Source organism: Pantherophis guttatus, chromosome 8 (assembly GCF_059756535.1).
Source record: "Pantherophis guttatus breed Tessera chromosome 8, ASM5975653v1, whole genome shotgun sequence".
NCBI lineage: Eukaryota > Metazoa > Chordata > Lepidosauria > Squamata > Colubridae > Pantherophis > Pantherophis guttatus.
This window is the reverse complement of record NC_142070.1, coordinates 44,271,650-44,298,199: the sequence shown is the minus strand read 5'-3', so window position 1 is coordinate 44,298,199 and position 26,550 is coordinate 44,271,650. Positions and strand designations below refer to the sequence as shown.

Here is a 26,550-nt window from a genome sequence, read left to right as displayed (position 1 = left end):
GTCCTGTCCCATGCAGTTTGGTTTTGTCCAGAATGCTATGTCCAGGACACCATGAATCACTTGCAGAGATTACTTCCATCTTAGGCCAGTTTTTGGGCAAAGTTTCCAAAAAAAATTTTGGAAAGTTTTTATATGGTTGAGTTGAGGATGAAATATCATACTCTTGAGATCTCTGGAATGCTCTGTGCTTAATTGATGAAGTTTGAACATCCCTACGTTTGGATTTTATAAGAGCTCAAAGTGCTCAAAACATTGTGAATAGATGGAAATATGGATTATGGGTGCATGTATGCATCATGGTAAGAGAGAGGAGCACACAAGACTTTAGTTTAGTTCAACCCCATTTCCTTATCCTTTTCTATTGTGTCCATAGTAAACTTGGGATGATATATGGTTTCTTGGATGACAATTTCTCCCTTTTGCCCAGTTAGAAATTTAACACTATTATTTAAAGAAGAACTTGAGTAGATGAAAATACTTACGGTTCCCCCCCACTGTCATGAGCAAACACAGGGCGCTGTGGCTGAAATGAAATGAGTTGAAATGTAGTAAGAGTATACACTGTAATCAATTAATTTAGCACAGTCTTCCATAATAGTCAGCTCACTAAGTGCTTCAATACATTCCCTGATTTAGGGGCTGCATTAAAAACAGGTTTTCTCAGCAGTAGGTAAGATACAGTTTAGAATATATACACCTATGGGGGGGATTTGTATTGTAAAGCCTATTTTAGCGTAGACCCATATTTTATTTGGTCTTATTTAGAAAAAAAATCTGGTTAAAAGATGGGAACAAAGAAGGATCCATTTCTCCAAGGACTTTTCCATTGTGCAAGCCTCTTTATCCTTTTCAGCCTAAATCTTGCCATGCCAAAGAAAGCAGATAAGTTTAGCTTCAGTGTTTTCAAACACCATTAGTGTCACAAAGATTACAACAGCATTAAATAAGCAAATAGCAGGAAAAAAACCCAGCTTCATTACAATTCAAATGCCTTTCAAAAACAAGGAGCAGCCATTCCTGATGACTGGTCAGGAGGATAACATTCTTAGAGAAGTGCCCTCTCAGAGAGATTTTGCTATGCTCCCTGGCCTTGAGAGGTTTTGTGTATTTGCTTAAGGACTCCTTAAAGGAGAAGAGAGCAAAAGAACAACAGCTGTTTATCAAAAATATGTGTGAGTCATTAATCCAGGGACAACACATTCCTTGAAAAGTTATAGAAAATGGACCTGATCACTCAAAAGTTTAGTTAAGGTTATATATAAGATTTAAAATAAAGGTGGAAATTTGACAAATACAAATGTGAATTTATAATTTACGATCCATTTGTTTCTCTTGCTGATCTATTATTTATGAGTAGTCCTGGAAACATATTTAGATAACCTCTCTGAAGTTTCATTATGAATAGGTTATGTAAGTGTCAATCCTACAAATTATTTCCAAAACGATTTTGGCACAATCAGAATTATGAACTAAATCTGTGTTGAAGATATGTGGATTTCAACTCCCAGAATTCCCCAGCCAGCATGGGAGTTGAAGTCCACACATCTTCAGGCTCTCAACATGCACAAATGCCAAACTAAACCATATACTATAGTCTTGGTAGCTATTCAAAGTATGAATGCATCTTAATAAATTATTGAGTCAAGTTGTGAATCACTATTTTCTGTATTTGAACTATGCAGACATGGATTGTGCAATTTCTAATATTACTTCAAACTTTTGCTTACTGCTATAGGACACAGTTCAGCTACTCTTTCAACATTATTGTTTTCATTTGGGAAAAAAAGGAATGCTTAGAGAAAAACTAGATTTGCCCGAATACGTTAATCCAGATATATCAGAGAACATTGTAATCTCCTCTGATTTCCACTCAATAACATCTTCATACAGTAACTGAAATTTGTTTTATAAAAGACAACAGTTTTGATTTGTTACATTATATAAACTACAATGTATAACAGTGAAAATGCATGAGAACCATTCTTTAATTTTACTTTTTAAAATATGATTAGAAAATACATTGCTAGAGAGAAAAAGAATGATACAGTTACTCTAGGATATTTTTCTATTAGCAGCTGTCTGCAGAAATTAGAAAGCAGTTTAAATGGTGTTTCAACATTTCCTGAATGGGAAATGCATGCAATGTTGTTGCATGAGATTCAGAGCTTGCAGACATCAGATGTAATTCAAACTCCATTGACTTTGGAAGGATTCCTGAATATAAATCTTATGCATTTGCCACTAGGTGAATGCTAGAGCCTAAGAGTTTAACACATACGTTAAAACATTCTCCATATGCAAATAATAATGCAAACAAGTGAGTCAGTCAAACAAGCTTGAAAATACTGTAAGTTAATGATCAGAGGCTGTTTATAAAAAATGCATTACATTTTAAAAAAATTTAGTACATGCATGGAACTGTCTTGTGCCTATATTTCATGGCTAAAATACTTATTCTTTTGACTATGTAGCACTATAGATTTGCATTCCAAAATGTGCTTTGAAATGCACAGGAGTATGAATATAGACCTATATGCAACATCTTACAGCAGCTGTGCCTTTTCTTGTGACTGCATGTATGCAGTCACAAGAAAACTAGAGACAGTTTTCTTGTGTCACAAGAGAACTAAAAGTAATCTCTTGAAAGTTAAAACAGGTTAGATTTATTTATGTTTCATGGATATCTAAGCCATATAATTACATGTTAACATATATATTTATTTTAGAAGATGCTCAGATGAATTATGTTTAATCATTATAGGATACATGAGAATATTTCTGTGACTAGTAAATATTATTTAAAGTCCCTAAAATCTTTTAATAAGAAAGATCCTGACACTTCTCTGTCAACGCTACAAAGGTGTCGTGCCTAGTTCTATGATGATGCCTAGGAGAATAAAGAATATTTTATTATATCTGACCGAAGCTCTTCAGAATATTTTTCATATTTATTCTGATGGTTTGTTTCCCAGAGAGCTGCAAAGAAGGTAGCGCAACCATTGGAGCCCAGGTATATAATGGATAGACATTAGTTTGCATCAGTTACAGAATTTAATCAACGTTCAAGAATTGTTCTATCAAAAGTGCAGTGGAGTAGTCAAAAGCAGAGAGCAACAAGTAATCTACAATGATTAATAGCTATGAATATAATTAAAAAGACTTAAGCCTTCATACCAGACAAAGTTGGTGAGGAAGCTCTTCTTAATATTAGCTTTACAGATGTGTATGTAGTTGTACATCTATTTAGTTGGATATTGTTACAACACTCGGCAATTTTAAAAATCCATTCACTTCAATCAGTTTCAATCTGGATTCATTTATAAATTCGAGCCACTATGACCCATTCAAGTGCCAAAGTTTCTTTTTATCCAAGAAACTTCTTCAGAATAATTCTGAAGAAGCGTCTTGGATGAGAAGTGAAACGTCTTAAAAGAAAAAAAAGCAAGAAAGTCCAGTTGCCTTTTGAAAGACAACCTTGACCTGGATGATTGAGAATCTCTATCCATTGCCTCCATAGGCAATGACTCATTCAAGTTGTTCATTACCAGAGTTGACACCAACATAACTAAAAGTCTTAGGTTGTTTTATTTAAATAACATTGTTTTCTTCTTCCTAGTCCTTTTCATGAAATTCAAACAAACAAATCTTACTAAAGAAAACAGAAAATTGGATAGATTTAACATTTGGCTTTAACACAAAATGTGAAAATCACACTTTTATCTATAGTCAGACAGTCATGTTACTAAGACAAAACTGCAATTTGAGAAAGATGTTTTAAGCATATATGCATGGAAAAGCTAATGCAAATGACAACTCTAGGAAAAGCAATGCTATGAGAAAGCATGTTAACAAATCAACCCAATACATGTTGCTATAGCAGCAAAACATTTTAAAAACAGGATCATGCAATTGAAAATAACAAATAATAACTTAAACTTTATGGAACCCATGATAGTACAAAGAGGCTTCCTTATGTAGCACTGTTAACAGTCTCATAAGTAAAATATTTTGAAATAAGAGGAGTTATTTACAAGACTGGAAGTTAAATACAAATTTGAGTGGCTAAAGATGTGCTTTTTAAAAGGTTGATTTAATGGACACTTGTAATAGCTTTGCTTTACATTTTATCAGTGAACTTGGAAGTCAAGCACTGGGTACCATGGCTTTCACATGTTACCATTCAAAACATTTTCAACAGCAGAACAACAGAAAGAAAGACCATTAGAATTATTTGAACATGTGAATTCAAGATCCCGTAACCAGTTCTAAAGATTTTATGCTAGGGGGAAACCTAGTAATACCTAACAGGCCACGTAGTATCATACCCTATGTGAAAAGCTGTGCCCTCTGACAGGTGAGCCACAAGACCTGCTAGTCAAAGCAGGGCTACGAGGAGGTTTGCCGATGACAGAGATCTCTCTTTTTAAATCAGCCTAGAAAAACCATAAACACTAGTCAATTCATCTAAACATCTAGAAGGGCAATCTCCTGCAGTTTCATTCCTGCAAGCTGGGAAATCAATTTTTCTCATTTCCAAAGCACACAAATGGCATGCAGAACTGTTAACCAACTATGCCTGAAAATGGCTGCTTATATCTTCTTTTAAAAAGAGAATCCTTGGCATCCCAAATTCATAAAGCCTATACAACTGGATTGCTTTTCAAATATTCCAGGGGTAATAGATTTGATCAGTTGTGCAGATAACACTGGAGGACAATCTAAGGCCAACCTATTGCTAACACTTCACAGCCAGAAAGAAAAAAATAATGTACAAGAAAGATATCAGTAAAAATCTAAGTATGTGCTTTACATATATACATATATATCCTTCAAGCTTATGAACTGTTAAAGCTAAGAGTGTTGCAGATTTCATATTTTTGTGATCACTGAAAGAAAATTCAAAATACGAGTTGTCTTTGAATTAAAAAAGTATATATTTGGCAATTTCTTAATGGTACTGCAACAGTTCTTGAATGTATTGCTATTAAATGCTGACAACAGGACTTTGGGTGCATTAACAGTTGGTCTCTAACTTTTCAATGGGCAGTTTTAAATGGTGGATTATTATTTTCACTTTCTAGTACTTCAACTCTTTTGTCCATTTCATCTATACATTAATCTAGGATTGCCCTCTCTCTCTCTCTCTCTCTCTCTCTCTCTCTCTCTCTCTCTGAAATACAGTAACATTAATCCAAGAAGAGACTGTGTGATGTTATTTCCTAAGATGAATGAACCAGAACAAAGTTTATTAATTGCCTCTACCACTTGCTTGTGCCTATTGGGCTCCCTAGATTGCTTTCCCATTTATCTCAAGAGATAAATGCTGCTGACAGTGGGAAAGGATTGCATATTGCAATGTTGCTTCTAGGCTAGCATATTGATTCACTTATTCTTGATTTCTGATGGCAAGACCAACTAGAGGGATAAATCCAAATAATTATAAGAAACGCACTTGCTATAGATTAAAGAAATGGATTTTAGAATATGTGCTTAATAATGTCTTCAGAATTTCAGTACCTTCAAAGTCAATATTGGCATTACTAGAAGCTCTAATATTAATGGGACTTATTAGGTAGAAGTCTTGGTCTTGAAAGTTGATAATTTTAAAAGGTTTTTTTTTTTAAAAAAAATTGATTTATATGCCGCCCTTCTCCGGAGACTCAGGGCAGCTTACAGTGCGTTAAGCAATAGCCTTCATACTTTTGTATATTTTATACAAAGTCAGCTTATTGCCCCCACAAACTGGGTCCTCAATTTACCTACCTTAGAAAGGATGGAAGGCTGAGTCAACCTTGAGCCTGGCAAGATTCGAACTTACTTTAATTACAGACAGCTGGTGTTATATTACAGTGCCTTTTTAATATATATATTTTATTTAGCGCATGGTATCTCAACAGGTCATGCAATCACTGATATACAAATTTAGTTTAAATAAAGCATCAGCAAATTGTGTGTGTGTGTGATTTTTTTTTAGTTGACTTACTAGACTTTGAATGCGGTCTTAATAAAATTGAGATAAGAAATTGATTAGAATTAGAAAACATTGCCAGATATTGTGTTCCAAAAATGGACCTGTGATAATCCCAGTCTTATTTCAGTGAATCTTGGATTGGTGCAAGGTAATTTCAATATATTTAAAACATTCATCTAAAACTTGATTGCATGCTTGCAGTATTAAATATTAGTTGCAAATCCAAATTTTAATAACAGGTTAACCTCCAGGCTTTCCATTTGTCAAGCAGTTGAGAAGACGTGCAGCATTTTCATAGTTTACAGGCACTATTACCTTTATCTTGGATGATTTTTTCTCTTGTCTGTATGAGAGTTTGGAAAGGAGAGGGGGTGAATGGGTAGCAGTGGCCTTGGAAAGCGCAGAGAGAGATTCAGGAAAAGATGCTTTGGCTGAATGAAATGGAGAACTAGAAGCAAGGCAGGAAGGAGAGGTAGAAGGTACTTTCATCTCATGGGAAAGTGATGCTGGCTTAAACATTTAAAGAGAGACAACTGTAATTCTGTGGAACAGCAATTACAAAGGGAGAGATAAAAAAACAAAGAAGAATATACACCCCCATCAGTAAAAGGAAAGGTGGCCCTACCTGGCCCATCTGCTATGTATGTTGAGAAGATTTACTTAGTATAAAAGTGTATGAGTCAGATTATCCATGGAACAAAGATAGGATCCTTAGGCTAAACTTTCTTGATCAGCAGGTCCCACTCCCTTTTCTTGAAAATACAATGCTGCAAGTTACTTTTTGAAAACAGTTCATACCTAAATACAACCTGTAGTGAGGTTATTCAGTTCAGTTTATTGCAGTCGTAGACCAGTATGAGCAGACTGCTCTATGAATGTATTTAAATGTAATCTATTTTAGTAGATCATAAATAAAGTTTAAGACAAGGTTAAAGTACATTTACTGTATAAAACAACCTAACCAACATCTGTAAGAGGTCCTGGATGCAGCCTATATTTGCAATTACATTAAAAAAGGAAAGCCCAGACCTGCAATACAACCACATCATGCCCACAAAAGCATGATCATGGCTTATGAGAAAACAGTCTGGAAGACCAATAATTCAAACCAAGAACAACTGTGTTATTCTTGTTTCTGTTTTCCAAGCAAGGGTGTATTCAGTGTGGAGTGTATTCAGTCACAAAGATAGGCTGATAAAAAGATCTGCAGAATTTATAACTTCCTAAACGAAACAGGAGCTACTGCTGGTCTCATAGAAAGCCTCATTTAGACACTGCAAATTATACCAGTATTTGTGGTATAAAATCACAAGTCACAATATCTACTCTATGAAATCAAAATACTATTTAAAGAAGAAAAACATAACTCCACCTACACAAAACTTTAGATTCACTGCCAAGAACATGAAGTTTATATGCCTTTGAGCCACTCCCCCTCTTTCATGCACCAATCAGGAGGCCAGCGGAGTGACATACTTTCCCAAAGACTAAATCTGAAGAGCCTCATCCTTATTTTTTCCTGACTGTTCAAGGGGCTGCTTGATATTGCTGAGCAGCAGAAGTTATGACTGTTTCATCTCCAACATTTAAGGAGCAATTTTCTTCCCAGCTGGATGGAACATAGCTAGGATAAAAGATGTGTCCAGGGAAATCTTGGTTATGGCAATCCTAATTAAACTATGGATAATTCCTATTTCTTATTTAAAATGTTCTCTTCACCTTTTTAATGAGTTTGTGGGCAAACATTTTGCTATATCCTAATTAAATTTGCCTAGAAACACCAGGATTATGAACATGGCTTGGGAACTAGACAGCCAATTGGGCATTTTCCTTAATTATCCTTAATAGGTCTGGAATAAGCAATATGAACAATGCATCACTCAGCAAGCTAATGGAGGCATTTAAGGGAGTTACTGAACTGTTTTTGGCCAGGAAGAGGGCTTATTTTAGAATAATAGGAACCAACATGTTACATAATGTATGTAACACGTACTTGGATCTTAGTGCAGCATATTTCTTTTTCTGTTATTTTTTCTGTATTTATTTACGTATATACCTTCTTATAAATAACTCAAGGTGGCAAACATACTTTTCTACATGCCATGATTCCTATTAAAATAGGGCTTTTTATTTAAAATGAAATTAATATATGCCGCCACAATAAGATGTGAAATGCATCTTCTGGTTTGATGCAAAAATCCTTCTAGGTACTGCTTGTCATCCTTGGAAAGAGTCAAGGATTCTGCATTGCTGGTAAAAGCCAGAGTTAATAGTAGGTACAGTAGCTGTTTTCAAAAAGTTAAGAAGCAATCAGCTGATCTTCAAAATGAATTGAAGAAGGAACAGTTGTGTATTAGTATGCTTAAATTGTTCTTGAAAATTGCAATGTGTAGTAGAAAGCTCATGCCAAAACAAATACACTGAACAAAATCTGGACTAATGATGTAAGTACAATAAAACATTATTGTACAATGTTTAAATACCTCTTTTTTAGTATCTGCTGAACTGTTGCCTTCAAAAGTTATCATAGGCTGTCTCTTATTTGCCATTGGTGACTCTAAATGGTCAAGGTTTGGCTCTTCCTCTATATGAAGTCTTGCCAATTCTTCAGGCATCTCAGGGGCACGACTGTAGAAACTTAAATCTTTATTTTTTGACTGCTCCCCTTGAATGATTGACAGCAGCTCCTCACAGAGTTCCTCCTGTTTGCCAACTTCCTTTAGTGTTTTGGATAACGAGTCTTCTTTGGCGAGGGCAAGGGCATGGCCTGCTATATTTTGCATTTCTGGAACAGGGTTTGAGGGGCTTTTCTTTTCCTTGACGGTGGGGATTCCTTTCATCCCTTTGAAATGGTTCCACTCAAGCTTATGTCCGTGGTCATGAAAATGGGTTGCTGGAGGAGGTGATGATATGCATGTAGATGAAGAAAGTGGCTTGGGCGAAGATTCAGGGAACACATGGGAGGCCTTTGATGAGGGAACTGGAACAGTATGGCCATGCTTTATTTGAGGAGTGATATTATCTGAGAGGTACCCTGTCTTCTCTAAACCTGCTAAAGGTAGAGAGTCGAATTCCTCTAAACCAGAAAGAAAGCTTTTAGGAAAAGGAGGAGGAGGAGGAGGAGGAGGGGAAGGTGTGCTTGAAGGTGAAAAGCCAAGAGTCAGTGACAACCATTCATCAGTGATGGCCTGAAGATGTCTTTTATTAGAATCTGGATAAGAAGAGGATCTGTATCTGGGAGGAGGGGGTGGTGCTTTGGAATCCCACTTGAGAAATAAAGGGAAAGAACAGGAATTAAAACAAGGTGAAGGACTGGGCTCCTCCAGAAGAATGCTTTTTTTAAAAACACCATCCTGTTAACTCCTCTTTATAGGATATTACTTACTGAGCGTACATTTTTGAATTCATTAGCATATCAACCAGGCAGCAGAAAGCATATCTGGAAAGTGAAACTGTCAGGTTCTTGACGTCTGACTAAATGTCAGACATCAAGACAGATTTGAATCACCACTTTACTCTCATGCCAGCCAGTGACTAATGGCCCAGATGTGATTACCCAAATTTTACTTTCTGCAGCCTTATTGTTTTGAGAGGAGAGTGGTTCTGCATAGTACAGACATATGCAATTCAGGTTGCAATAGTTTGAGATTAATCAAAATTAATCCCAAATGCTGCAAGTGTTTAAGTTCTTCACCAACTGATAAAAGAACCCTGCAATAACAAATTCAATAAAATTGTACATTGTGTTTATGTTCCCTGCAGCTACACAATCTATTTTTTTACTTTAAAAATAATAGCACTTCACACATTATTACATTTCTTTTAAAGGTACATAGGATCCAAATGCTAGTTAGTGCATATAATAGAAAATTATTTTAAACTCAAAACTGTTTTGAAAAATATCATTATTGGCTGAATAATACGGTTAAGCTGAAATATTGATTGTAGATTTCTTCTGGTAAAATAAAGGTCCTTTTGTAAGCATGGAAGAGCTGGGATTCATACGTATATTGCATCAGTAGATATCCATTGCTTCAATAAATACTGAAAATGTAGTTTTTGTTATTAATTTTACAAGTTAATCCTCATTTGAAATAAAAAAGTTTGAAATTTGTCTTAGAAAGGCTGATGGTAACATTTGTATTATATATAAAATGTAGGTACCAGGAGAACATGGATACTTTGAATTAATTGCACAGGAAATCTAAAGTTATGATTTAGTCCTTAAAATAGAATTTAAATAATATAGAATGGATCTCAGCTGTCACTGAGAAACACAAACAGAAGAAATACTTTTGTGAATGTTAAAAGTAGTCTTATGAACATGGTGTTAATTAGCACTAATTTTAAGTCACATAGATTTAATATGGACAATGACAGCCATGGTTCCATTTATGTAAATAGGCACAAAAAGCTGAGCAAAATTTGAAAAATAGAAAAATTATCCTCTTTTTGTATTCAGTCATTTTAAATAGAAAGAATATATATATTTTAACTAGAAAGAACAATTTTAAATAGAAATCTTCAGCCCACAATTGCTACTAGATATAAAATTATTAAAGTACATAATATGCTATAAGTACAATTTTACCACATTTAAGTATTTTACTATAAAGTTATTATCTGTTTTTTATATTGTGTCCATCTCTGGCGTTATGCATAATGCTTATTTAGCAAGAAGTGGAGGTCAGAGATAGGGAAAACTGAAGAGCTACATTATGTTTCCATGAAGATTTGAAACCAAACAGTACTACATTCATTATTGAGTATCAGTAGGCAGATATCCACTAACTTCCTTAGTGCTAATTAAAATATGTTGGGTTGCTGTTGATCCCCAATACTAGAAAAATCCATGAGCAAAAATATATGTTGTATTTGCATCATTTTAATAACCACTTGTTTTTGCAAGAACGAAAGTATCTTGCAATGCCAATTCTAGTTTGAGTTACACCTTTTTACTGACAAATGTTATGGAAGTGAGAGCTAGTGCTGGAAAATTGCATAGTTGGACCCGAAATCTCTCAATTCTCCCCTTCTTTCACAACTCAAGCATGAAAACATCTGCTGAAGATCCAGTATTAACTTAATTGTGTTTCCTTGGAGAATCCTAAAGCAATTATAATTCACATTAATTATTATTATTTCCTTTCTTTTCACTGAAAACTATTCGCTTCTCATCCAAGTTGAACAATGATAAAAGATAAAGGTGCCCTATGTACATGAAATCTTGCAGGCAAAACATGTTTATGCAGTAATTTATAATGGGATGCTACTTGCTGCAAGTTGTTGGCTGGTGGCCTTATTTAAGCTGCTAAAGCCTCTTTTAGAGAAAAATAAACAGGAAGATATCCTGCCTGGGCACTGTAGCTATTTTACATAGCATATTCCCAACATTCAGATTCACCATGATTTTGACTCTGATGAACAGTCTAATATACTGTAGTACCTGAGCACTATAAAACTCCCTTATCTGGGCTTCCTCTTGGCTTCCTTTGAGGAAGGGGAAAGAGTGCTCTTTGGTACAATCTCAGACACATGAGGGCTTAGACTATGCCCTTCCTGGCTCAATATAGGACTGGGTGAGTGTATGATGACCTGGCTGTGGGAGATTGTCTATGCTTCTCCTTAATAGATCCTCCCTGGATCCAGAAGTGTTTGACAACTATTGTCTAGTCTTCATAGCTTTCCCTTCTGGTAATGATGTAAAGAGCACATTGGGATGCAGCCAGAGACAATCTAGAGAAAGTGAAATCACACATTACATTTTTGACTAGAGAAATATGAAACTTTTTCAATTATTTACACATGGGCATGGGATGGAGAAAACAGCTGTTGTAGTTGGATAGCATTTTTCAGGATCTTGATGTAGGAAGAGTGATCCATAGGTCTTACTTAACTTCCCAGTAACTTTTGTTACCATCATGCATGATACCCGGACTGCAAAGTTTGGTGATCAGAGGCTCTTTTCTGCCGTATTTGCATTCCTACCTCAATGGGCAATTGCCATCAATTGCAGTGGATAAGGCCAAAGCTGGCTCATATACTTCTCCCTTTTTGGGTGCTGCAATGGCCTTGGTCCTTCCCTCTTCCTTACAAATGAAGTTGCTAGGAAAGGTCATTTGGCCATTGGGATATGATATGAACAGGCTGATGATACTTAGCTTTATACTGCCACTGCAGGCCCAGCTGAAGTTGCTACTGAAATCTCATTCAAATATCCGGAGACTGATGGGATATGGATGGGACAAAACAGGTTAAAACCGAACCCTAATAAGATGACATTACTGGGTGTTACTAGTGAGCAGTTATGAGAAGGCCTGACTGTTCATGCCATAATCACTGTGCAAATTGAATGCAAGGTGCTCTCTACCTGGGGCTTCTTTTAAAACTCCTCAAAAACTGCAGCAAGTCAAAAATGTAATGTGTGATTGGAATACTCAGTATGATAAATAATATAGTCCTTTTCAGGATACTTCATAGTATATATTCTACTACTACAGTGGAATTCAAAGAACTAGTTCTGATTTGTAACTCCTATACAGCTTGGCACCTATGTACTTTAAGTATTGCCTAGTATGGCTGGCTGGGGAATTCTAGAAGTTCACAAATCTTCAAGATGCCAAGGTTCTGTTCTAGAGGTTAATTGGTCCTGCTCTGCTACAGTCTTTTAGCACTTCCAGAGGGCCTTTAGGGAATGGCTATTAGCAGTGATGAAATCCAATTTTTTTTTACTACCGGTTCTGTGGGCGTGGCTTGGTGGGCATGATATGGCTTGGTGGGCATGGCTTGGTGGGTGTGGCAGGGGAAGGATATTTCAAAATCCCCATTCCCACCCTACTCCTGGGGGAAGGATATTGCAAAATCCCCATTCCCTCCCCACTCCTGGGGGAAGGATATTGCAAAATCTCCATTCCCACCCCACTCTGGGGCCAGCCAGAGGTGGTATTTGCCGGTTCTCCGAACTACTCAAAATTTCTACTATCAGTTCTCCGAACCGCTCAAAATTTCCGCTACCGTTTCTCCAGAACCTGTCAGAACCTGCTGGATTTCACCCCTGGCTATTAGCTATATTTATTCAGATATTATATATTTACTTATTTTGAAAATAAAATTATATGGCTTTTATGGACAACAATCTTAGATAGTTAATAAAGAATAAACAAATAATAAAAACACAATTAAAATTTGTTACGTATCACCAATGTCATAATAGTATCCTCTCAAGCAATCAAACAAACAAGCAGCACCCTCATAATTTTTTAAGTGCTGGCCTCACTTCCCATCCTAGCCCAATTCAACTCATGAGGGAAAGAGCAAATTTTTAGGATCCCTGGAAGCTTAGATCCTCTGCATCAGAGGGGCGTTGGTGCTACTATAGAAAAGGCTTGCTTCCTAGGTCCCAACAGATTATAATATTTAATAGAGAGACCTGGAGAGAGCCCATTCTATCTGGTCTAGATGGGTGAATAGATATCTTAAGGAAGTGTTGGTCTTTCAAATAACCTGGTTCCAGTGCCATCAAAGACTTTAAATGTAATAATCAGCACCTTAGATTGCTCTTGGAAATAAACTATAAGCCAGGGCAGTTCATACACCATCAATGTAGCACAGACAAAAATGCAGGATGCACTCAGAACTGCAAGCAGCACAACATTCTGGACCAGTTGAAGTTTCTGGGTGGACATCAAGGGCAGTCCCTTGTAAAATGCATTGCAGTACTCCAAATGGGAAGTGTTTAGGGCACGAATGACTCATATGTAGGGATTTCTGGTCCAGGAATTGGTGCAATTGGTTCACAAGTGTGATTGGTGCAAAGCCTGCAACTTGTGCATCAATTCTTAGTTATTATTAGACATGTTATTGATTTGTTCTTGTGGTGTATTATATTGTGTTACTCTTATTTACTATGTCAAATGTTATTATGTTCAGTACATTGTCATAAATTATGTGATGTACACATACACATATGCACACACACATATATAATAAATCACATAAATTATGTGATTTATTTACCAGATGAAAATAAATCTGGTAAATAAATACATCTAGTAAAAAATTGCAATAAATAATATGTATTCAAAATTACCATATCCTAATTACAATAGTTAATGGTCCTTTAAAGAACTGGTTTAAGAGAAATGGTTTCCACCATTAAATTGAGGTAACCCTCATCTACCATAGATGTGTATGTGTGTGTATATTATGTGTGTGTTTTCTGATAAGAAATTGGCTCAGGTTCATAAAGCCGTTTGCATTATGTAAATAATGCAGAAGGTCATTGAATCAAGTAATTCTGCATGAAACAGTATTAAACTGGGCTTCCATATACTTTTCATGAGCTTAAACTGTGCAAACACATTATTTTTTAATATAAAATGCAAACATATAAGAACCCCATATAAAAATCAAGGTAACCTAAGAGAGGAAAAACAGTGCAATCTACATTACAAAATAAAAATGGTATAATTTATTCTTATGATAATTTTATAATTGAAATCAATAAATACTAATATTTATTTATAACCAAGATTTGTGCATAGCATGAAACTCTAAAGAGAACAAAGCATTTCTCACCTTAGCTGAATGGTGGATTTTGTCACTTGAGTAACTCTGGGGTATTGGAGGAACAGGATATTCATTTTCTCCTCTGGCCATGCTCTTTTTGACTTCTACATAGGATACTGGGAAGATTCCTTGCTTATTTGTTCCCAGTAGCTTGCCTTCATACCAGTTTTGATCAACCCGTCTAAGAAGAATGACTTTGTCTCCCTGAAAGGTAACACTCAATAGATGAAATATTGTTGTCCCAACATGAATGCATACAATATTTAGCGATGGAATACAAATTCCTTAATTGTGATAGAATATTAATGAAAGTGAATAATTATGAAAAGTCAAGAGGTCCCCAAGGTCAAAATGCTTCCCATACAGATTCAGGTCTTAAAGTAACTTGAAGCACCATTCATAGAATCAATGGCTGTCTAAATGAATTTTTCAATGGAAAGACGAATTGTGTGGCTCTTAGTACTGCCAGTTAAGAATGGAAATTCCTCTTCTAGTGAAACTGTAGTGAGACAAACATAGAAAGCTACAATAATTGTCTAATGCTAGTCCTACCTAGGGAAAATATATGGGAAAGGGAGGGTTCAAAGGTTGCATTTGCTTTTCAAAGTGTTTATGCTGATCAAGGAAATTTACCAAGAGTTTTCTTCCTTTGTAGGACGTTGTCCAAGAAATCTCTTTATTGACCTTTGAAACATCCCCCTTATCAGAGACCTCTGCAAGAGAGATTTTAACATGATAACATGGCAGTTCAGGTTACAAAGGAGAAGCCTCTTTTGAAGACCCACTCGGGAAGGCAAAAAAGCATAATAAAAATAAAAATATTTCTGTTAGCTCTAGGAGGGAGAAATATCTTTGTAAAGACTTCATTCTGCTGACAATGTATGGGGCCCTTTAAAAAGAACTGTTTTTAAAAGGAAAGTACCAAGAGTTTTCTTGATCTCATTTTAAAAAGTAATTACTGGGCACTTTTTCTGTGGATCTTTGAAATAAAATACAGACAGTCCTTGCTTATTGACTCTAATTAGAACCAGCAACTCCATTGCTAAATGAAGCAGTAAGTAAGCAAAACATCACATGGCCAACTCATTTAGCAATGGCAGTTCCAGTTCCATTCATTAAGTGAATCATCTAAGGTCATTAAGCAAGACATCATGTGACTGCAACTTGTCATCTCTTGCCAACTTTCCCATTGACTTTGCTTGTCAGAAGCCAGCTCAGAAGGTCTCAAATGGCAATCATGTGACCGCAGGGATGCTGCACCTTCATAGGTGTGAAGACTGGTTATAAATAACTTTTTTCAGCGTTGTCATCACTTTGAACAGGTGCTAAACAAATGGTTGTTAAGCAAAAAATCACCTGTATGTAAGAAGCCCCTTAAAAATACTGGACCAGAAAATGACCGCCTCAAAGTGGATTGTAGGATACAGCAAAATTTGATATTGCATATACTGTATATAGAAATAAATAAGTTTTAATTCTTTCCCCTGATACAGTTCTGAGTCAGATTTATAGCCTAGCATCTGGTATTTGCACTGAAAGGAAGCTCTGATTCAGTCCCAAACATCTTCAAATAGTATACAGGTAATCTTTATTTAGTGAATGCCTCAAACAATGACTGTTCAAACTGTGATGAAAAAAATAACTTTGTAACCAGTCCTAGCATTAATGACTTTATTGGTCTGTAAAGCAAAATGAAGTTACAGATCATGTGTAGTGGCCGTTTCACTTAGCAACTGCTTCGCTTAACATCCAAGTTGTCAGTCCCACTTGTGGTCGGTAAAAAAGGACTACCTATATTGTACAGCACTTTTTATTTGCATTGCTGAAGGGAGCGCCAGGATTTGAAAGAAAGAGAGGGAAAGAAGGTTAGTACCAATGTAGGAAATAAAAAAAGTTTAGCAGAAAGAAAAAATAGGCAGCAGAAAGATGTAGTAGCCTAATTTACAGTCACAATACAGCCCTGGGTAATATATACTTGAGTGAATAAACCCCTTTACAGAGAATCTTTGTCAAACTTAGTGTAACACCCAATTTTAGCAAATACCTTTCTCAATGAAAGTTCCACATTTGTATCTGCATTGAAATTATATTTTGCAATAGCTTCTCCAATCTCGGCCACATGTGCTGGAGGTGGTGGTCTTGCTGGCTGTGCTTTTTCTGGGGGAATAAGTTTCTGAAGAGAGAATAGTGGTTATTTTAATCAACCTTTCCAAACTGGGCATCTATTTATAAAACTCATATGTATCAGATTGCTGGTGTAAAGACAAACCTCAACATAAGAAATGGGAAAAATCCCAACTCTTCCGTAGTGTTCGCCCTCATACCAGTTTTGATCCACTTTCCTGAGGATATAGACAGTGTCTCCTTTCTTAAAGGGTAGCTCTCTGTAAGAAACATTTATACAGTGATACAGGTTTGACATCCTAGTAACTATATCTTGAATTGAATATTAATTGGTTTATCATTTTAAATAACAAAAAGAAGAACCAAACTAGCAGCTTGAAATTATATTTAGTAATGAGGTCAACCATAAACACAAAAGCTTACTTTTTCTTAAATAATTTACTGATTTAATGTTGATTAATATCTCAAAAGCAAAAGAAACTGTGGTTTATTTTATCAAGGAAACTAGCGTTTTCTTTTTGTAAAAAGACATTTACTGCTTTATCTATAAAATGAAATGTAAGACTGCTTTGGTTCTTTACAGAAATAACACCTAGCAATCTTTGTTTTTCTTAAGCATGGTTTTACATTCTATCTTCTATCTACACTCCTTAACTATCTTTATTCAGATATTGCTTGACAATGGTTAAGAATGAACAGATAAACATACCGATAGGTGTTATTTCTAGTTAGGACCAAAGACTCTTTTCTTTAGGTTCCCTCTGTGTCAGTTCCCTAATTCTTTTTTGATACTGCTACCAGTGTTAAAAGGCAACTAGAGATGCAAACAAACTGGCAGAATTTGTTTCTTAGAAGGAAAACTCAACCCAATGTGACCTCCTGAAGCATGGGAAGCTGGCTTTCTCATTGACTTTGCTTGTCAGAAAGTCACAAAAAGTGATCACATGACCTCAGGACTCTGCAGCAGTCATAAATACGAGTCAGTTGCCAAGTGTCTGAATTTATGACATGGGGATGCTGCAATAGTCATAAGTGTGAAAAATGGTCATAAGTCACTTTTTTCAGGGCTGTTGTAACTTTGAATGGTCACTACATGAACTATTGTTAAGTCAAGGACTACCTGTAGAATAGGGGAGGAAAATAGGACTGGCCCACTTAGGATGCCTGTTGTACAAATTCATCTTGCCAATTGTATCCATTTCTGCTTGATTGCTCATGCTCATTCATGCCTTAACCACTATTATCAGGATTTTTGCAACATTAGGAGGTTATTATTGAAGATGACTTAGAAACTACAACTGGTTCAGAATGTATTAGATAAGTGGCATATGAAATCCTACTTTTCCATCCAACTCTAAAATTTAGATTGTCTTCACTTCGCCAGCTTTAAGAAAGACTCGACCTCTATGGACTTTGGCAAGTTTAAAGGGATTGTTTTTCTTATAACAGTATAGAAATCCAGCCTCAAAGCAATTTTGTCTCTTATTGCTGATAAAATGGCATAAAGAGCATAATAAAAACTATATTGGTGAGAATGTTCAAAAGTGAAAGTAAATCAACACTGCATATTCAAATCATACATATTGTCCTAAATCATACATTAACAACATGTACATTTTTATTTCACTGCAAAATTGTTCCCTCTATAGTAAGTAAGGAGCCTAAGTGGCGTAGGAGGCTAATGCCTCCTAAGGCAGCATTTAACATCCAGCTGCCTGCAATTACTGCGAGTTCAATTCTTACCAGGCTCAAGGTTGACTCAGCCTTCCATCCTTTCTAAGGTAGGTAAATTGAGGACCCAGTTTGTGGGGGCAATAAGCTGACTTTGTATAAATATACAAAAGTATGAAGGCTATTGCTTAACGCATTGTAAGCCGCCCTGAGTCTCCGGAGAAGGGCGGCATATAAATCAAATTAAAAAAAAAAGTAAAACAAAAGAAAACAACTTCAATTTTAAAAACCATTATTTTAAGTAATTTTAAAAACCATTATTTTAAGTATGTACTATTCTATTATGCATTAAATATTGCTAAACACTTTATAATGTATGAGTCATACATTAGCGGCTACTACGTCTTAAATTACTGAATATCTGAATACTGCAGAATGCTTAAATAGTTAAACGTTAATTTAACTACATAAGAAATAGAGACTCGTTTGTATCAATTGTAATATGATTGCACATATTCTTTTCTACCTGTGAAAATTTAAGATTCATTATGATTCTCTGGGTTAAAAAAAAAGGGACTAATACTTACTTAGAAGTTTGAGCCTTAAAGTCATATACTGCTCTAGCTGGCAGTCTCTGTAATAGAAGGAAATAAATTAATTTAAATAACATGTACTTAAAATAATACATAAAACATGTATCTAAAATAATGCCCCTCTGGTGTAGCAAAATGGGGCAGGGGCTGCATATGCTTCATAGGATGCCTGTGGTTGCATTTTAGATACCTGTTTCAGGATGGCTCTACTTCATGATGTCTCTGTGTAATCCTAGATAACCTGCTTTCATGATAGCAGGGGAGTACTACCCCAGCTAGCAGCAATATTTACTGATTAATACTTAGTCCCAATTTTCTGGTACATGTTATAAAACATGTAAAATGAAACTATTTTAGGATACCCTTCACAGGAGTAAGTTTTAATATAACTATAATGAAACTAAACACATTGCATAAAAATATTAATGAATCTCTGTATGCTTCCAGGTCTACATTTGTATTTCAAATACTGTTAAAATATTGAGTTTATTTTGTAAAAAGAAGTATTCACTATTTCTGCTTTCCCAGGAGAAGGGCCAGAAATTCAGGGAGAAGGCCTGAGATTTATTAACTCAAAACTTTTTTTCCTTCTTCTAGATAGTACAGGCCCAAGGAGCAGCATCAACAAAGGGAAATGGGATTAGCATCCTAGAAAGAAGACATTTATTTAGGCCGAGTGCTTTCATTGCGATTTAATCTCTTTTCTGAACACTGTGTACCTCTTGGCAGGCCCACAAATATACTGACATTTATTGCTTGTTAAACAGATGTTGCAATTTTGGTTGTTGCTTCTTTCATCTGGCATTCCAATGCATACTTTTTCTGTCCTCACAAAGGAATTTGAAAGCAATCTGCAATTATCTTTACTTTACCTGACCTCAAAATGCAGAAGATGTATACAGATCATCATAAGCCAGTCTAATCAACTGTAAAAAAAAAAAAAAAAAAAAGCAAAGGGACTGAAATCCACCCAAGACTTCCTGGCTAACTTGCCACCATTCCTTTGTTCCTCCTCAAAGCCCTGTAAGATGAAAATACAAGCAGCTTGGAAATTTAGATCACTTGTCCCAACAACTGTAATCTTAGCTGCATGATACTATAATGGAGGAAGGGAAAGGGGAAAGACAAGTTCTAATTAGTACATATGAAAAAGAAACCCCCAAGAGCAAGATGCCAAACCTCTAGGGAATGAAGGTCTGCTAAATGATGAAATGATTCCTCTCAATAGTGGGGAAGTGAAAAGCCCGCAAGGGCTGCAGAAACACAGGGAACAAAAAAGAAAGGAAAGGAAATACTGGCTTTGCTGCAATTTCAAATTCAGAAATTCATGGATTCAATGGCTCAAAATAGATGAGATCAATCAGGATCGGAACCAGTCCTGAACTGGTACTTGTGCAGAAATGTCCTAATAGTAATCCACGCTCTGCTTCTCTTTCTATTCCAACTGCATTGTTTTGTAACCCCAGGTGATAAAAGACAGCATTGCCAAGAAGCTTTGCAAGAAAAGCTTTTTAAAGGTCTCCAGGTGTTTTCAGAAATACACTTCTGGCTTCAAACAGGTTTGTTTAAGTACATTTTCTTGCAGTACCTCTCTGTCTGGAGTTCCTCTTCTTTCTTTTGGAATACATCGACTCACATCAGTGAAAGCAGAAGAATAATTTCCAGGAGATTCCTGGTCTACTGAAAGTAAAATGCCATTAGATGAAAATTCATGAAAAGCAATTGTGGAAGCTTATTTCAAAAGAAACTACATCTAAATTCATGTTATTGTGAATCTGAGTTAAACTAATGTAACAACAAATAAACAAAAACGGACAAACAGAAGTCTAGAAAGGAGGCTATGGAAATTATTTCATATACTAGTTATACAATTTCAAACTGAGCCTGAAGCATTAAAAAGAAAAACCAAGACCAGCAATATAGCATCTTCTCTGATTCTTACAATTCTTGATTTTGAGGAACAGAAGAATAAGTTACTGAAGATGCAAAAGGTAAAACATAGCACTGACTCATAAAGCTAATTAAACATGTACCCACATGCAAGGGAATGCGTCAAAAGCATGCCACAATGATGGAATAATGAAATTCTGAGGTGATCCAGTAGAACAGAAATGTATGACTGTTTTATGTTAGATCAGATTAGATTATGCATTTGCCACATTACTGTGTATTCTGGGCTTGTTTTAGAACAAGTAGATATGAAAATGTGGTCTCCAGATTAGGAATGCAGGGCTGTTATTTTTCTGCTCTCTTTGCGGCCACTTTTCCCAAAGATGTCATTTGCTGTAAGGGCAATTTTGGGAAAAACGGTCCTGGAGACTATTTTCCCTGAAAAGAGGGAAGGATAAAAGCTTCTAGCATACCATGCAATTAGTCTGAAGCACTGCTGCTATTTTTTTAAATAAAATAATCACAGATAAAATAAATATCTGCTTTCGAGGTTAAGTGATATCTAAAAGTCCATATTTCTAGCTCACAAAACTCAATTGTTTATATAGAAGTGTCCATGAAATAGAATTGCACCCTTTCAGTGTGATCCCAAATAGGGAAAAGGCCTATTAAATTCAGTGGATTGATTACTGAGTAAACAGATTTAAGATTAGTATATGACAAGCTGAAAATACCTATGTAAGTATATTAACGTGAAGAAAAAAATAATGTAATTCATTAACACTTTCTAAGCAGCTTTGTAAGTTCTACAGTTCATTTTTATAGTAATCCTTGATGAGAAATAATTTCAATAATTTCAATAATTTGCTATTTTCAAATAACTATTTGTATTTATGGTACCCTAAACCAGAATTTCTCAAACTTGGTAACTTTAAGATGTGTGGACTTAAAAACTCCCAGAATATAGCTTCAAGTGCAATTTGTGTTAGTGATACCTCACCTCAGAAATTACTACTGCATGTAAGAAATGGTAGAAACTGCATATATCTAAACCTTGATATCTAAATAATATGATCAATTTATTACATTTATGTGGAGTAAGAAGCTTCTGGACCCATTTTTGCTCAACAATTCTAGTTGTTGGTTTATTTATTTACCAAATTTATATGGCTGCCCATATCACAAGAAGTGATGCTAGACAGCGTACAACAATGATAAATGCAAAATCATCTTCTTTCTTTGTCCTTCCCCTGGACAAAGGAGACTGGCACACTCATTTTAAGCTAATGAAGTATTAGATAACTATGTGAACTCTAGCTAGTGTAAAGCAGTATTGATTTACCAATAAGCTAGGAGTATAAACTATAGTTTGATCCTGGTTTATTTTAAATGAGACTTTAATGATATGTGACTTCCCCATATTGCTTGCCAGTGGAATCAGCTTGGAACTATTGTTTAGCAACCCACTGTTTAATGTTGCTCTTAACTGGTTTAAAATAAGCAGATCTACCCCCAAATTTAGTGTCACAGGAAATTGATTTTAGCGTCATGGGAAATTTCATTTAAAAGAGGACATTTCTAATCTCTGCCTCACTGGAGAAGATGCGAGGGGCAGCAGAGGAGTCATAGCTTTCTATTGCTGCTGATAGTTGAGCTATACAGCTATGTGCAGAGGAGACCATGACTGAGTTGAATTTTTAAATATTCTATACTATTAATGGAGATCATGTGCTTGTTATTATTTTTATTTTTATTGAAACATAGACTTTAGCTAAGTAGACGAAATTGCAACTGTAATACTCCTTACCTTGGTTTTATCCTGTAAGACTTGTCCTTCTCAATATTAAATGAAGCCATTTTAAAATTAGTAGATTTTAATGTTGCCACCATCATTGCATAGATGGACGTTTAGATTAGTAAGCCAAACATTCAATTCAGCCATAATTATGTTTCTACATAGCTGAATTATTTTGTGAACTTAGATGGAAATAATTTTAAAACAAGTGTGTCTTTTCTTATTATTTCACCTTGTACTTTCTTATATTCAGGTGACCATATATTTTATTAGGAAGTCTTTGTATCTTTTCCCAAAAATCATTGATATGAACTTTAGACCAATTGAGACTTTTTTCACTGTGTGATATTAAGCTCCATTATGAATCACTGCTTTCTTATTTCAGTAACTATTCAAATGCTAATAACAAAAGGTTACTTTTTCCTTTTGTTGGCTGGTCTGAAAAGCACAACTTTGTACACTGTTATTGTCCTCAACTGATTCCCCTCCCCCCCTTCCTATCACTGACTGTACAACAGACAATTTCTAGGCTGTATAAGGTGCACAACACAAATGTAATGGGAACAAACTAGAAAGGATAAGGGTGAATGATTCAAACACAAGCATAAAGAAAAGGAAGTAATCCACCTTGGAAACACAGTGCATTATCATATTCCTGGTTGCTGCTGTTGGTAGCATCCATGTCTTGATAAGAGGCACTGAGAGGCAAACTTCTGCATTCATTCTGGTACAACGGACAGTGAATAGCACCATCGTGAGGCAGTGGATGCAAAGGCTGGCGTATGGGACTTTTTCTAAAAACTTTAAGGGAGGAATTCCTTTCAGGAATGTCTGGAAGCAATTCAGAAATAAGTCTGTGCAATATGCTATTGTCAGGCAAGCTTCCCCTTCTTTTCTCTGCTTTGATTTGGTCACAGATATCTTTAAGGGCGGAGTCCAGGGCGTCAAAGACAGATGATTTGCATTTCGTCTTTTCAGCCTGCTTTTTGGGGAGTGTGTTTTTTTTCCTCCGGAAAGGCACTGGGCTGACTAGGAAGGCTATTTTAGAGAGGCCAGCATCGGAATCTTGTCGCTTAGGGTCTTCTGGGGTAGTTTCCTGTTTAGCCCTTGCATGCTTCAGCATGGTGGTGAAGCGTGTGTATGAGGCTGGACATCTTCCTTTGCAGGAGCTGATAAGATGCTTGTGATGGTGGTGATGTCCTGATCCATAAAAGCTTTCTGAGGATGTGAAGGAGAAGTGATCAAAATCACTTTCACTACAAAAAGATGAGCCTTCTATCTGTATGAAGTCACTCATGTCAGAGACCACTCCATCTTGGTCACTGTCTGAATAGTCCATCTGAGATCTTTGTGGTTCCTCGCTAGTTACTTCAATGTGAATTGGCACCAGAGTGTTGGACTTGTAATTCTTTTCCACCTGAGCAGTGTACCTATTTTGATTTTCTTCATCCAGCAAGGATTCAATAGAAAACCGTCTCATTGTACAAAAGCCATTTTTAGGGGGTTCCAGGAAGCTTACAGCTGATAATGCTTCTTCCCCTAAATTTGGCATTGATTTAGATTTCTGAATTAATTTTTCAAATTCAGATATTCTATTGGGCACCATGTCTCTTGGTACTTCCTCTGTGGAGGATTCTTTCCAACCATGTAGCAAGCTCTTATGCTGTTCCTTTTCATACTGTAGTACTCTGGATTTTACAGAACAGATCACCTCGGAATTAAGCAAGTCTTTGCGGTTAATGCGGTGCATTCTTTTATACAGTTTTAGGAATCCTGGAGCATCATGGGCAGACCTAAGATGTGCCCTTGACCGATTGGAACCATGAGTTTCAGAGGAATATGGGGAAGCCCAGGTAAGGGAAGAATCACCTTTGGAATTGTCTGCACACAACAGAGACACCATGCTTTCAGATTTATTCTGTGTATCAGAGAAGCAACAATGATCATCAGCTAATAGGTCATCGTAGCTGCGAGATTTGCGTTTGGGAGAGGAAGTCTCTTCGGTGCTACTCCAGACTTCTGCATTCTGACGGGCCATTTGCCAGCCATTCTTGTAGCTGATGGCTCTTCTTGAATCACCTGGAACAGCTAATCGCTGCCCATAATTTTTACCATAATCTAAATCATTTGAGGTGTTCTGGTTGGGGACTGAATAACTGGAAAGGGATGAATATATTTTGCTAATATCCCCACCTTTATAATCCACAGAGCAGCATGGTGAAAAAGAGACATTGCCAGAAATTAACAGATTCAAAAGTAGACAGAAAAATAACAATTATTACATGCCAGAAAGAAATCAGGGGTGGGGAAGCACTTTGATTTTCTTAACATAGAGTTAACAATTATGGCATAATATGCATACCTAAAATACAATAATCATTAAATTAACTTTGGATTGCACTATTAATATAGAAAGGCTTCTGTATGTATCTTTAAATTTTTGAAATGGAAAACTGGGTACCATTTCTCACCTAGTCTCCTTGTCATGCTGCAAAATTGTGTACATATATAATCATCTTTGTCAGCCTTTAAGGTAAGTTAACTAAAAAAAAATTAACTGTACCTCCTGTTCAGAAATCTAATCCAGGCAATAAAATGAAAATTAAAAAACAGCCCAATAATTACTGAAAATGGACAAAATGAAAACAAAAAGTGATTTCTGGATCAGCTGATTAAAAAGGGTGAAATGTGGGGAAAATTGAACTATATAATGTAACTCTAATGGGAGAGAAATAGTAGAAGTTCATTTGTAATTACTATATAGAAGATCGGAAGCCACATTATAAATGTTCTTTTTCTTTCTTTCTTAATCTATATTATTTCCAGTATCTTTTATTTGAGCTTCTTCCTTTTTCTACTTTCCTTTTATACATTTTCTTGTTTATTTTTTGATTGAGTAAAAGCTTTAAATACAAATTATACATTAATAAACAGCCCACTAGAAGCCCAGGTATAGATATATTTGCCTACTTGGAAAAACTTGGAACAATTTAGGAAATTGGTAGCATACAGTAACCTTAGGCCCCTTTGCAGTTTTTCCAATTTAAAAATAAGATTTTCCACTTTTTCTCCACCTCTCTCTCTTCCCCCCAAGTTTTTTTTCTCTATTTTTCCTCTGGTTATTCCCTTGTATTGGTAATGTTTGTAGTGTAACAGAGTGAACAATGGGGAAGGTTTTAAGCTGAAAACTTTAATCAATGGATTTACAGGGAAAACAGTTAAATGAGAATTGATATGCTGGAATACAATTTTGGTACCAGTGGGAATGATGGGAATTGTAGTTCAACAGATCTGAAGTTTGTCAATTTGGGAAAATGCAACATTAAGGCACTTTATCCATAACTTTCTGAAATCCATTGCCTGGATTAGATTGGTTCTAGCAAAATGGAACAAAACAGAATTGCTATTTGCCCAAGCATTGAACAGTGAGATTCTGAAATACAATATAGAAAATGTTACAAATATATACAAGCAATTATCCCATCTTGACTGAGATAATATTAACCAAGTACTAATACTGATTACTAATTCTGTACCCTGAAGTATTAAAAGAAATGTGTTAAATGTTAAATTGGCATGCAATTAAATAATCATTAGAAGAAAGTTATCTTAAATGCCTCAAATTTTAGACTTTTTATATAAATAAGTAGGAACGCTTACACAAATAAACCCTGTTAACAAATAATAAACATTAAAGCAGAAAATGCACAGTCCTGATTTTTAGTGGAAGATATTGGGACATTGAGGCATTAACAATATGGTATGTGTATATGTGTGTGTATGTATAAATATTCCTCAACTAATGACTACAATCAAGGCTAAATTTCCATTGCTAAGGAGGCAGTTGTTAAGTGAATTGCCACCTTTTTTATTTTGATGGGCTGCACCAGAAAGCTATTTATCACAGCAGGATGAGGGAGGCGTTGCTGGGAAAAACA

General features: G+C 35.7%; 1 protein-coding gene across 13 annotated transcripts in view; it reads right to left on the bottom strand.

Moving 5' to 3' along the window:
- Positions 1-26,550, bottom strand: part of SORBS2 (sorbin and SH3 domain containing 2) — a 209,857-nt gene that overhangs the window by 7,587 nt on the left and 175,720 nt on the right. For 6 of the 13 annotated variants that reach the window (XM_087874682.1, XM_087874683.1, XM_060686783.2 and 3 more), the window contains 8 exons: positions 23,240-24,805; positions 20,516-20,607; positions 18,922-18,968; positions 16,809-16,923; positions 16,584-16,712; positions 14,549-14,743; positions 8,455-9,237; positions 483-523 (listed from right to left, as the gene is read on the bottom strand). In XM_087874682.1, the coding sequence (XP_087730808.1) occupies positions 483-523; positions 8,455-9,237; positions 14,549-14,743; positions 16,584-16,712; positions 16,809-16,923; positions 18,922-18,968; positions 20,516-20,607; positions 23,240-24,805 (2,968 nt within the window). Of the gene's footprint in view, positions 1-482; positions 524-4,325; positions 4,434-6,286; positions 6,482-8,454; positions 9,238-14,548; positions 14,744-16,583; positions 16,713-16,808; positions 16,924-18,921; positions 18,969-20,515; positions 20,608-23,239; positions 24,806-26,550 lie in introns of all 13 variants that reach the window. The other 7 variants (XM_087874685.1, XM_060686788.2, XM_087874686.1 and 4 more) reach the window with 3 other exon arrangements.